This window comes from Trachemys scripta, chromosome 1, assembly GCF_013100865.1.
Source record: "Trachemys scripta elegans isolate TJP31775 chromosome 1, CAS_Tse_1.0, whole genome shotgun sequence".
NCBI classification, from domain to species: Eukaryota; Metazoa; Chordata; order Testudines; family Emydidae; genus Trachemys; species Trachemys scripta.
This window is the reverse complement of record NC_048298.1, coordinates 211003583-211017503: the sequence shown is the minus strand read 5'-3', so window position 1 is coordinate 211017503 and position 13921 is coordinate 211003583. Positions and strand designations below refer to the sequence as shown.

General features: G+C 39.5%; 1 protein-coding gene across 6 annotated transcripts in view; it reads right to left on the bottom strand.

Annotated features, from left to right (window-relative positions):
* SCML2 (Scm polycomb group protein like 2) overlaps window positions 1–13921 on the bottom strand; it is a 119675-nt gene that overhangs the window by 17227 nt on the left and 88527 nt on the right. For all 6 annotated transcript variants that reach the window (XM_034755921.1, XM_034755913.1, XM_034755929.1 and 3 more), the window contains 3 exons: window positions 11405–11540; window positions 7983–8186; window positions 2290–2472 (listed from right to left, as the gene is read on the bottom strand). In XM_034755921.1, the coding sequence (XP_034611812.1) occupies window positions 2290–2472; window positions 7983–8186; window positions 11405–11540 (523 nt within the window). The remainder of the gene's footprint in view (window positions 1–2289; window positions 2473–7982; window positions 8187–11404; window positions 11541–13921) is intronic.

Genomic DNA, 13921 nt, shown 5'->3' with positions numbered 1-13921 from the left:
TTTTTATTACAAATATTTGCACTGTAAAAATGATAAAAGAAATAATATTTTTCAATTCTCCTCATACAAGTACTATAGTGCAATCTCTATCATGAAAATGCAGCTTACAAATGGTTTTGTTTGTTTGTTACGTAACTGCACTCAAAAACAAAACAATGTAAAGCTTTAGAGCCTACAAGTTCACTCAGTCCTACTTTGTCTTCGCAATTAGCTGAACAAAAAGAAGTTTGTTTACATTTATGTGAGATAACGCTGCCTACTTCTTATTTACAATGTCACCTGAAAGTGAGAACAGGTGTTCAAATGGCACTTTCGTAGCCGGCGTTGCAAGGTATTTACGTGCTAGATATGCTAAACATACATATGCCCTTTCATGCTTCGGCCACCGTTCCAGAGGACATGCTTCATGATGATGCTCATTAAAAAAATTATATGTTAATTAAATTTGTGACTGAACTCGTTGGAGGAGAATTGTATCTCTCCTGTTCTGTTTTACCTGCTTTCTGCCATATATTTCATGTTATAGCAGTCTCGGATCATGACCCAACACGTTTGTTTTAAGAACACTTTCACCACAGATTTGACAAAATACAAAGAAGATACCATGTGAGATTTCTAAAAATAGCTACAGCACTCAACCCAAGGTTTAAGAATCTGAAGTGCCGTCCAAAACCTGAGAGGGAGGAGGTATAGCGCACGCTTTCAGAAGTCTTAAAAGAGCAACACTCCGATGTGGAAACTATAGATCCCGAACCACCAAAAAAAAGAAAATCAACCTTCTGCTGGTAGCATCTGCCTCAGATGATGAAAATGAACATGTGTCAGTCCGCTCTGCTTTGGATCTTTATCGAGCAGAACCCATCCTCAGCATGGACACATGTCCTCTGGAATGGTGGTTGAAGCATGAAGGAAGATATGGATCTTTAGTTCATCTGGCACGTAAATATGTTGTGATGGCAGCTACAATAGTACCACGCGAACACCTGTTCTCATTTTCAGGTGACAATGTGAACAAGAAGCGGGCAGCATTATCTCCTGCAAATTATAACCAAACTTGTTTGTCTGAGTGACTGGCTGAAGTAGGACTGAGTGGACTTGTAGGCTCTGAAGTTTTACATTGTTTTATTTTTGAATGCAGTTATTCTTTGTACATAATTCTACATTCGTAAGTTCAACTTTCATGCTAGAGATTACACCACAGTACTTGTATTAGGTGAATTGAAAAATACTATTTATTTGTTTTTTTTTACAGTGCAAATATTTTTAATGAAAATAAATATTAAGTGAGCACTGTACACTTTGTATTCTGTGTTGTAATTGAAATAAAAATATTTGAAAATGTAGGAAACATCCAAAAATATGTATATAAATAGTATTCTATTATTGTTTAACAGCGCAATTAATTGTTTTAATCGCTTGACAGGCCTACTAAACATCTCTAACATTAATGCTTTTAGTTTCAGATGGTGACCTTCATTATGAGAGAGTGAGTAAGAGAGATTTTTTCTACATCATTTTCTGGTCTTACTCCTTTACTTTTAGGATTATTTCATTTCAACTCTCACTTCTTCAGTTTTCTATATAATTATCTTAGTCTCATTATGGGCTAAGTCCTGGATACTACTGATACTGTAGTCAGCAGCAGGGTGCAGGAGGAGACTTCAGGGGTACCATGCTTGTCCTTGCAATCAAGGTAAGGGGTGCTGTTTTGGGTGGGGTGCTGTGTTCTTCACTTGTAGAAATGGGTTCCTCATTTCCTAAACCACCACAGCCACAATCTATAAATCCTGATTTCTCTCCCTACCTATGATAGACTCTATGTAGTCTCAACACCTTTGAAATGGTCACAGAAGGGAGAAAGGAAGAATCAGGATGAAGCACCTTTCAGTTGGGTAGAGGGGGGCTGCATTGAGTCTTATAGGGCAAACTTCTTTTAGGCAGGTAATAATTATATTTTGCTGCTGTGTGTTAAATATATTTTACTATATATGCATAAATCAAGCAGATTAAATGTAAAGTTTAAACTAGATCTTCTGCAGCATCACAGTGGGATGATGTATACATTGCCTTGTTTGCCTAAAGAAAAGCATTTGCTTAACAATACAGTTTTTCCACATGTGGTTTAAATCACCCCATCTCAGTAGGACTAATTTTACTAAAAACCACACAGTACTCATTTCAATCAATTCAAGTTGTAGGAGGACATATCAAAAAAATGAATTGCACAAAATAACCATACACCCCAAAAGATGTTGTATTTGAAAAAGAAATAGTATAATTTAGTATTACCTGGTTTGTTCCTATCATACTCTGTAGGACTATGTGCACTTCCCATATAAGGGCTGAAGGGCTGGCTACTAAAAAGATTATCACACTGCAGACTGTGGCAGAGCTTCTCCAAGAAACGCAGGACAAACGATGCACTGTTTACAGAAGGAAGATTGATGGCACGTTTCTCCCCATCAAAGGCGGCTGTGAGTAAGAAGATGATGTCAGACACCATCCAAACACCAGGAAGTAGAGTATAACACCACCACCAACTAAAATAGAATACATCTTGCTTTGATTAAAACAGTGTAGAGGTAAAAAGAGAGGTAAACAATTGTTCTGGTATCTTATGAGACTATTTAGCAAATTTACCTTCAAAGGGCCAGATTCTGATCTCAGTTACATCTGTGTAAATTCAGATTAGCTCCCCTGATAGAAATTAAACATTGTCTGTGTTATTTGCTTATTGAACAGCAAGAAATGTCAAATGTTTACAGGAAATAAAACTGAAGAAAACTTTCATAGTACTTGGGGATTTTTGAGGGACCTCATTTGTTAACATGAACTGCTCATACTCACTGTTGCAGACTGTCACCTGTTACAATTACAGTGACGGCCAGAAGTAACTGGTGTGCCATTTTAAGAAGCTGTGTTATTCAACATTATAGAACCCATTCCAGCAGTGGTTGTGCAGGTCAAGCTCCCATTTAAGTAGGAACTCTGACAATGTAAGGAAACCAAGAACAAACACCAATAGTAGTTATGTTGCTTTAAAAGTCAGTTTATTACATGCATCTTAGACAACATGAAGGGTGATATGCTTATACTTTATTTTATATTTGTTACATAAGAACAGCCATACTGGGTCAGACCAAAGGTCCATCTAGCCCAGTATCCTGTCTTCTGACAGTGGCCAATGCCAGGTGCCCCAGAAGGAATGAACAGAATGAGTAATCATCATGTGATCCATCCCCTGTCGCCCATTCCCAGCTTCTGGCAAACAGAGGCTAGGGACACCATCCCTGCCCATTCTGGCTAATAGCCATTGATGGGGTTATATCCTCCATGAATTTATCTTGTTCTTTTTTGAACCCTGTTATAGTCTTGGCCTTCACAACATCCTCTGGCAAGGAGTTCCACAGATTGACTGTGTGTTGTGTGAAAAAATACTTCCTTTTATATGTTTTAAACCTGCTGCCTATTAATTTCATTTGGTGACCCCTAGTTCTTGTGTTATGAGAAGGAGTAAATAACACTTCCTTATTTACTTTCTCCACACCAGTCATGATTTTATAGACCTCAATCATATCCCCCTTAGTTGTCTCTTTTCCAAGCTTAGAAGTCCCAGTCTTATTAACCTCTCCTGATATGGAAGCTGTTCCATACCCCTAATCATTTTTGTTGCCCTTTTCTGAACCTTTTCAAATTCCAATATATCTTTTTTGAGATGGTGTGACCACATCTGAACGCAGTATTCAAGATGTAGGCGCACCATGGATTTATATACAGGCAATATATTTTCTGTCTTACTATCTATCCCTTTCTTAATGATTCCCAACATTCTGTTAGCTTTTTTGACTGCCGCTGCACATTGAGTGGATGTTTTCAGAGAACTATCCACAATCATTCCAAGATCTCTTTCTTGAGTGGTAACAGCTAATTTAGACCCCGTCATTTTATATATATATAGTTGGGATTATGTTTTCCAATGTGCATTACTTTGCATTTATCAACATTGAATTTCATCTGCCATTTTGTTGTCCAGTCGCCCAGTTTTGTGAGATCCCTTTGTAGCTCTTCGCAGTCTGCTTGGGACTTAACTATCTTGAGCAGTTTTGTATAATCTACAAATTTGTCACCTCACTGTTTACCTCTTTTTCCAGATCATTTATGAATATGCTGAATAGGACTGGTCCCAGTACAGACCCTTGGGGGACACCACTATTTACCTCTCTCCATTCTGAAAACTGACCATTTATTCCTACCCTTTGTTTCCTGTCTTTTAACCAGTTTTGACAGGCCTGGATCCTTCCATTTTATTGTTTGTATTGGGGTAACACCTGGTTATTGACCAAGATTCTTTTAACCTGCTACCAATCCATGAGAAGACCTTCCCTTTTATCCCATGACAGCTTGTTGTATTAAAAGCATCAATAGGAATTAAAATGTTTTAGGGAAAAGCCAAGCATCATCTTCTGGCAAACAGTGAGATGAAAAAAGTTAAGAACACTAATTCCAGGCCTCTAGATGAGCAATTCTCATTGCATTAGCTGTGTACTTAAGAGTTTAGTATGAGCGTTTCCCTCCAAAAAATAAGAAGTTCCTGAGAGCATCATATTCCATTGATAGGGAAACAGAGGTATGCTTTCAAAAACAATACCTTTGCAAGTATGACATAAAATCGCAGAAATCTGAATTAGGAGCCATACCATGCTGAGAATCATTCCACCATCAATAAGGGGCAGTGTATTCAGTTTTAAAAACATATCTAGAGTAGTTTAAACTAGTATCAGAAAAGTGATACAAATAACACCTCTAATGTGAAGAGATGTTGTACAGGTATTTTTATAAATGCAGTAAATATAATTTAGTATAAAAATGCTACAACAGAACCTTACTCATTTGCTCTCATAACTGGATGATGCATTGAGGATTACTGAATTATGAGAATCACTGAATTAGGGACAAATCCTGGCCCTTCTTTCCTTCAGGGCAAAGAAATCACTGAAGTCACTAGATTAACGAGACTCTGAACTCCTAAGGACTCACTGTACCACTGCAGGGTCACCCACAGAAGACTCCCATTGTTATTTTGTGGGTACCCAAGGAGCAGATTCCACCTAGCTCTGAATCAATTAGGAGACTGAATGGGCTACATGGCCTCCCATACACCTCCTGACAGACATACTGCAAAACAGCACTGTCCATCACAACGAAAATCCAAGATCCATCAGGATGGTCTTGTGGTCTTCCCATGTGACCTTGGGGAAGCCACTTACTCCCTGTGCCTCAGTTTCCCATTTATAAAATGGAAATATACTTCTTCATCTCATAGGGATGTTGTGAGAGTAAATCCAGTAACAATTGTGAAGTAATCAGTTGTTATGATGAGGATCACTATAGAACAGACCTATAAATAATCTGGGCAAAAGAACCTCTCCCTAGGCCCCACAAAACACCATGGCAATCATGGGAGAAGAGTGTGATATTGCTTGCAAAACTCCTAGCCCCAAAGAAAATACTATTTAAAAAAAAACATGTATGGGAACTCCTCCTGGTCCTTGTTCCCTGTGTGATAGCTTTTTGGTGGTTTTCCCAGCTCCATAGCTGTTGTCACAGAATCTAGAGGTGGGAGAGACTTAAGGTCATCTTGTCCATCTGCCTGTCACCGCAGACAAGACAATTTGTCAAGACAATTCACCAGTCCAGACACAATTTACTTGCTTATCCTTTACAATGATAAAGTTAATGAAAGAAATGATGTGTTTTTTAACCAAAAAGTCCAAAGATATTCACTCTACCTGAGTGTCCAGTTTGAATTTTGCAAAGCTGCCCAACCTACTTTATATTTACTAATGTTTTGTCCGGTCTATTCAGAAAAACTGTCAAACACTGGAACTTTCCTTGGGACATCATTCCACAAGCCATAGGATCAATTTTTCCTGATATTCAGACTTCATATTCCCTTTCTTAATTTTATTCTGTTACTCCTCATTTTATTCTGCTAAGCAATTCCTCCCCCTGCTCAGTGTTCGCACCTAGAGCTGGTTGGAAAACTTTTGATAAAACATTTTTTCAACAGAATCTATCGTTTTGTTGAAGCCGAAACATTTGAGGATAACATTCAATTTCAGTGAAATTCTGCCAGAAATGAGCTAGGATCCCAATGTTTTCCTTCCAGCTGGCCTGCCCAGCTCCCTGGCAGCCTGACTAGCAGACTAATGGGGAGCTGGGAGCAGGACTCCCAGGCCCTCACTTGTGACTCCTCATCAGCCTGGATTCCCAGGAGAGCTGGATGAAGAATGTTAATTCCATTCTGCGGAGAATTTTGGGCTTTTGTACCAAATTGGAACTAAACCAAATTTCAAAATCACGAAATCCTCCAGGAAACAGAATTACAGTTGTCTGCCTAGTTCAATTCACACCCCTTATTTATACATCTCTTGGGCCAGGATTTAGTCCTTTGTAAGCAATCAAGGATAATGCGCATCATGAATATATTTTATTCTTGCAATTTGACAGTTTTTGGTGTTAATTATTTATGACAATACTTAATGTGCTAGTAAACATGCTGTAGTATATCCTGTACATATAAAAATGTCTTAGTAACAAAACCTCATTTGTACAGAGGTCCTAAACCTTTTTTGAGAAATAAGGAGAGAGCTCCATTTTGGGAACAAACTGGTGTGCAAATTGTGCATGAGGATTAGAGAAGTTCTGCTGCATGTGGGTCAGGATGCTGTATTTTAACACTGTTAGGCAGCGAGTTCTTTTATGAGAGCTTAAATAAACCTGCCTTCCACTAATCATCTTTCCCATCTGGTATTAATATAAGGAGATTAAAGTAAGACAAACCCTTTTTACTGCCAGTGATGAAATTATGAATTAATGCGGCTTACTACTATACAGAAGATTGCCAACCCAGAAGGGGAAAAAATGACAAGATGCAGATACTGAGTTTGAGCTACGAGGATAATTTATCTACAGAGCTGCCCTTGGCATATATAAGAAATAAACCCACTCTGTAGTAGAGCAGTGCTTCTCATCCAGAGGCCTGGGGCCCCCTGAGCAGGTTTCAGGGGGTCGGCCAAGCATAGCCGGCATTAGACTTGCTAGGGCTCAGGGCAGAAATCCGAAGCTCTGCCGTGCAAGACTGCAGCTTGGGGCTGAAGCTGAAGCCTAGGCAATTTAGCTTCATGGTGCTGCCTGTGGCATGGGGCCCTGGGAAACTGCCCCAGGAAACTGCCCCGCTCGCTACCCCTTAATGTTGGCCCTGGCTTTTATATGCAGAAAAACAGTTGTGGCACAGCTGGGGCATGGAGTTTTTATAACGCGTGGGGGGGGCGAGGGGGGGCGCTCAGGCTCAGAAAGAAAAAGGTTGAGAACCACTGTAGCAGAGGACATAGGTGCTCAAACACTAACACTGACCCTAAGACGCCTCTAGAATATTAGTACAGGGGGAAAAAAGAGAAGCAACAGCAGTTCTGTTTAACATATGGAATCAGTTACCTGAAACCTAAGCAGATTAGTTTTAAACTTTTTACCCACTTGGTTACAGCATCAAGAAGACAAACACTGTCTATGGATAAGACGTGAATTAATAAAGCTGAACTTTGACTTGCATTGAATTTACTTGACAAATGTTTGGCTATGGCTATTTACTGCGGTATGCAAGTTTTACTTTGTAAAAAATTGAACAATGCTATATGGTATATGTAATTTTATATAGTCACTGCTGAATTCAAATTAAGAAAACTGGCTGTATCATTATATATCCTATATTAAGATGTAAATTCAGTGCTGGCCATAGATACACCACCAGTAAATGTAGCCACAGTTGGGTATTCTTAGCTATGCTTAAAGATTTACAAAAGTAACATAAAAATGTTAATCATTGCTTTGCTACTACGTCAACTTCCCTGCTCTACACCACATTCAAATTTCTCAAACAGAACCCAGTGAACAAATTGGAAAAAATCAAGGACTTTGCATACCTGTTATCATCTCCCCTCCATGATGCCCTGACTTGAGGAATCCAAAGACTGTTTTGGATAAATAGGCACAGTCTACACAGGCCTGCACAGCCTGCTGAAGTACCACATTTACAGGACCTGGTCCAAAGTGGTCTGGAAGCTGCTGAACTTTCTTCTTATCCAGGTGAGGTCCAGAGTTCCCATGCTTGTTAACATAGACACAAACTGAAAAATTACAAGCCATATTTATGGAATCTGCCCATTTCAGGCACAATCACACTCAATCAAAACATATTTCAGTGGCTCTCACTGAAAGTCATATTGAATTCGATTGATGCACACTAAACACAAAAACACCATACACCTTCTGTGCATACACTTCTTTCTTTAATAACACAGTTTACCAATAGTTAACTACTTAGCATGCAGTGCAGCAATGGATAAGTCATGAAATCCTGGCAGATTAAAGTAAAAACAGGATTTTGACCAGGTACCAAAATCGTTAGCTACCTAGGCTTCCCCTGTCCCCTTTAGAAGACCACATTGCACTCAAGTGCCTCCCCTCTGCATCCCAGTATTTTTTAAAGAAACTCTAGGGCAATCTCTCTGCACTGGATACTCAAAATGGCATCATCATTGCATTGTCTCCTCATTGACACAAAATGCAGTTTGGTTCTCCAGTATTTTTACTTTTAAAATTGTACATACTGCACAACAACATGGTGGTGCCAAACTCCATGACAAATATCTCCAACCCAGCAGCCATTCACAGCAGTATTCGTTTCCTTCTTTCTCAACCTGATGAATCAGCCTCCAAAACCCTCCTACATCACACTACCATGATGAGTTTATCCCAGCCTACAACCATCTGTGCTTGTTACTGAACTCCATCTGCATATGGGTTCTATTACACTACATCTAACCCGGTAGATGCTCTGAACTATAAGAATACAGGGGTCAAAGTGAAAACCTTAACAAAATGCATTACTGTAAAATGCCCTGTGTTATTTCTAGAGTTAAAATCTGCCAAAACAACAGTCAAGTTCATTTTAGGAAGACACTTTCTATAGAAACAAAAACAAAAAAAAGCAACTGTCTGTTCAAGAAAAGACAGGCACCTAAACAACTCAGACCTATCACAGGGATCATGATCTGTGGTTAACTAACAAGACAAAATAAGGGGTGAAAGCCTGACCCCACTGAAGTCAATAGAAATGTTTCCATTAACTTCAGTGGGATCAGGATTTATTGTGGTCTAATAAGGATATGCCTTGGTGGTGAGGCAATAGATTGAAGCATTAAATAAGATAAAAGAAACCTGTTTTTTTTTAAATGAATTACAGTACTATTTGTGCTCAAATGAAACTTGGATTTTTCAAACAACTGATACTTGTAAAAAGACTGGTTTCAGAGTGGTAGCCGTATTAGTCTGTATCAGCAAAAAGAACAGGAGTACTTGTGGCACCTTAGAGACTAACAAATTTATTTGGGCATAAGCTTTCATGGGCTAAAACCCATGCATCTGATGAAGTGGGTTTTAGCCCACGAAAGCTTATGCCCAAATAAATTTGTTAGTCTCTAAGGTGCCACAAGTACTCCTGTTCTTTTTGCTGATACAGACTAATACGGCTACCACTCTGAAACCAGTCTTTTTACAAGTATCAGTTGTTTGAAAAATCCAAGTTTCATTTGAGCACAAATAGTACTGTAATTCATTTAAAAAAAAACAGGTTTCTTTTATCTTATTTAATGCTTCAATCTATTGCCTCACCACCAAGGCATATCCTTATTAGACCACAATAAATCCTGATCCCACTGAAGTTAATGGAAACATTTCTATTGACTTCAGTGGGGTCAGGCTTTCACCCCTTATTTTGTCTTGTTAGTTAACCACAGATCATGATCCCTGTGATAGGTNATTTGGGCATAAGCTTTCATGGGCTAAAACCCATGCATCTGATGAAGTGGGTTTTAGCCCACGAAAGCTTATGCCCAAATAAATTTGTTAGTCTCTAAGGTGCCACAAGTACTCCTCGTTCTTTTTGTAAAAAGACTGGAATGCTCCCGAACTCTGCATTCATGTCTATTTTCTGTTTGACAGCAGAAGCTGTGGGAGGCACAGATGTGGATGTGGAGAGAACAGGAAAACTCTGTAAAATATGTTATTAAACTCTTATTTGGGCTCAGTAATGTTTGTAAACCTGACAGTTTCCTTTAGTATGAAATGATTGCCTATTCTGCCCCAATGTTGTCTAGCACTGAAAGAGGGGTAGCTGTAATTACGTGGAGGAGGGAAAGCAGAGGGACAGTTTCTTTGTAAAAGCAGCTTAAAAATGGCAAAAAATTAAAAACATAGCAAACTTTTCCCACCGTTTTTTTTTTTGGAGGGGTGGGAGGAGGCCCACTTTAGCAGGTCCCAGGATTTGGCGACGACCAAAATGCTGACAATTTACAAAATGTCCCATAACTGTGTAATAAAGAAACTACTCAGAGGTAGTTCTAACTACCTCTAACTAACTTACTCCTTTTCCACCACCCATTTTATAATATAGTTCACTGCCTTTCCATTTTAAATGAGCTCTTGTTTTAACCTGGACCATTTTTCCTGGATTTTATTTTTTCAGTGACATAGAGATACAGATGACAAACTATTTCCATACTCTCTGGAGTGTAACAGTAGTGTCTAATGGCCTTTTGGCAACAGTCGTTTCCAGTACATTTTGCTACTGGTTGGGATGGAAGTAAGGTAAGACAAAACATGTCCTTTCTTCTTTATCAAGTATTGTACTCCAGGCTATGGAAGACTACTGAAAGTGCAATGGACTTTCCTATTTACACACCAAAAAGCATGCTAACCAGACACCAAATTCCTGAAGTTCTGGTGTTTCTTGCCATTGCACATGCACCAAATACCAGTCTTACCTAAGCACATTTGGAGAACTGCAATATAAAAATATATTTTCATATGAAGATGTTAGCAAAGTAAGTATGTACCAGACACCATCAGCAACATCTACCTCTTGGAGAGGACCCATCAACTTCCAGCAGAGGAAGAAATTAGAAGGAGAAGGTGGGGTTGGATAGGACACACACTACGCAAGCAGCCAACCAACATCACTAGACAGGCATTGCGGTGGAACCCCCAAGGCAAGCGGAAAAGAGGCCGTCCAAGAAACACCTGGCGACGCGACCTTCAGGCTGATAGCATAAAAATGGGCTATACCTGGAACCAGCTAGAGCAAATGGCCCAGGATAAAGGACTCTGGAGATCTGTGGTTGGCGGCCCATATCCCGACTGGGGTGACGGGCATGAGTGAGTGAGTGATGTTAGCAAAACAATTTATCTTCAGCACGTGTTTTAGAATAACAGTAGCATAAAACAATATAATTATTTTTATTTAAAGGGGGAAGTAATTTCATACATTCAGACTGTCCTTTTATACCTGTGGATATAACTGCTGCTGTTGCACCAGCAATGCCAACTCCATCTTTATGTATCTGTGTATTGCCATTGTCCCCCTCAGGAGAAGTAAGTGGAGGAGAAGATGCAGGAGGAGATTTCACTGGCAAGATTTTTTTCTGTTAAAAAAACCAAAACACAAAATCAGCAAGTGACCTTTTGTTAAACAATTCTCATTCATAAACAAACTATGCACTATCAATCACCATTCACTACTGAGGTAAGGACCACACACCTTCAGAGTTCCACTTACTACAGTGAAACTCAACTCCCCAACAGGAAGACGTTCTAGAAACAGTAACCCACTCAGGGTATTTAACTAAAACAAGTCAGCTAGACCATTGCACTATGGCTTTGTGACATGGCTGAAAGACGTCATCTCTGGGTATGTCTACACTGGTGTAATTTGCAGCTTCGATAGATGTACCCATGCTAGCTTTCATTGAACTAGCATACTAAAAATTAAAGCATAACTGTGGTGGCACAAGTAGCAGGATGGGCTAGCTGCCCCAAGTATGATCTCGTGTAAAACCTTAAGGAAGTACTTGGGGTGGGTAGCCCCTCCTATTGCTATGACTACACTTCTATTTTTTCATGCCCTAACTCAATCAGAGTTAGATCAGGTATGTCTACACCTCCAGCTCTGGTGTACCCTCTGTCTAAGTAGGGAGAGAGGAGAGGGACAAACTGAGAACAGGCAATCTAGGTGCCAAGAAATAGGGAGCTCATATTGCTGTCTAACTCTTATCAACCACAAACTTGGCATGTTGGTTTACTATCCCTCACTTCATGCTCTGAGCTGATCAAGTCTCTGAATAGGCTGGTTGGGCCCTAATATTGTGAAAGGAAATGCCAGACGAACCACCATGCATAATGAGAAGTCACTCATGAAAAAGGAATCATTTATGTCAAATCAGTAGCTTGCCAATTGATGGCACTGCATTTGTAACATTAATCTTATTTTCACGCTAAACAAATTATTTTAAAAATTATTTTTAAAAAGGATAGCCTCAGTTAAGATTTGTTTCAATGCCATAACCACCTCATCCTTCCAGCTCCTTTTACACTGGAGCACGTCATCTGAAGTAGAATAACAGTGAATTTGGTGTGGAAATGTTACTAATGATCCTGTTTCACTTTCATGTTAAATGAAAAAAAACACACCATGCTAAATGTATCTTGCCTTCTGCTTTCAGCTCCACTTAAACCTTTCAAACCTACAGTTGGTTTTGATAAACATTCATATGTACAGATCTAAGAAACAGGCTACGTAAGAAATTAGGGGACAAGGGGCTATCATGGTGAGGGGAGATTTACTGCTCACATAAGGATAGCTGAAGGCCTGTGAAGGCCTCCAGAGGTGCTGGGTAGAGGGTGAAAGAGAACAAACTCACTGTCAGCTGCTACTATACTTGTTCTGCAGAGGCAGATTGTGCTCCCCTAAGCACTGCCCTGCAGCTGCAAGTTGGTGCACAGAGAGGTGAGCTCATGCAATATTGCTATTGCAAAATGTTAATAGACTCAGGTGTCATGCCCCCCCGATATTGTGAAATTGTCTTAAAAATAATAGATTTGGGAAACTTTATTTGCTTTCTCATTTGAGTCTCTCTCATTTGCGACCAGGAACACTAGAAATTTGCTGAGATTCTCCATGATCACTTGTCTACAAGTAAAAACACCAAATCACAAAGCTTGATAAAAAGCTTATGAGGGCTGCTACCACTGCATATACTCTACACAGCACAGGTTGGCCAGTCTCCACTCCTTCATGCTACATATTATAGGTGCCTCCTGCATTGGAAAATGTAACATGAGAGGGGTTCTCAGTACACACAGGCACAGAGCAGCCACAATTTGGCCCTTTATTACACCAGCGGAGCATTTCTTATTCTAATGTTCTAATAAACTTTGTGAGCATACATGAAAATACAGGGGATTTAAAGCTGTTCTACCCACATTCCCCATTTTTCATCATCAGAACAGATGACATTTTAAAAAATGGCTATTCCCATGTGTTCATACATCCCACATAAACTTATTATTGCTAGTACTTAAACTAACATTATGACCTAAGTCAGATGTACCTCAAACAGATGTTTGCCTGCCATTTGCAGACAGCAGAGAGCTGGCTGGTGATGTGGTGGGGGTTCTCTTCATTGCTTGCTGCTGAACTGCATTAAAAGCTAAAATTCACTGAGGCTGGAGTTTTCAAAAGGAGACTACAGCAGCTAGGAAACCAGCTCCCATTGGCCTTCAATAGAATTTGGGAAAATAATGCCCTCAGGTGTGTTTGGAAAACCCAGACTAAATGATTTTCTGTATCACTTTTGCATGTAAACAGTTGCCATAAGGAGGTTGAGATCACAAATGGGAAGGGAGATAATCTGTGCAACTGGGAATGGGAAAGGATGAGAAAAGGTGTACATGACAATCTTTCCCTTAAGCCGTGAACCAACAGATTGGTTTTGGCCAAAAATTGTATTAAAAAGCTACTCATTAA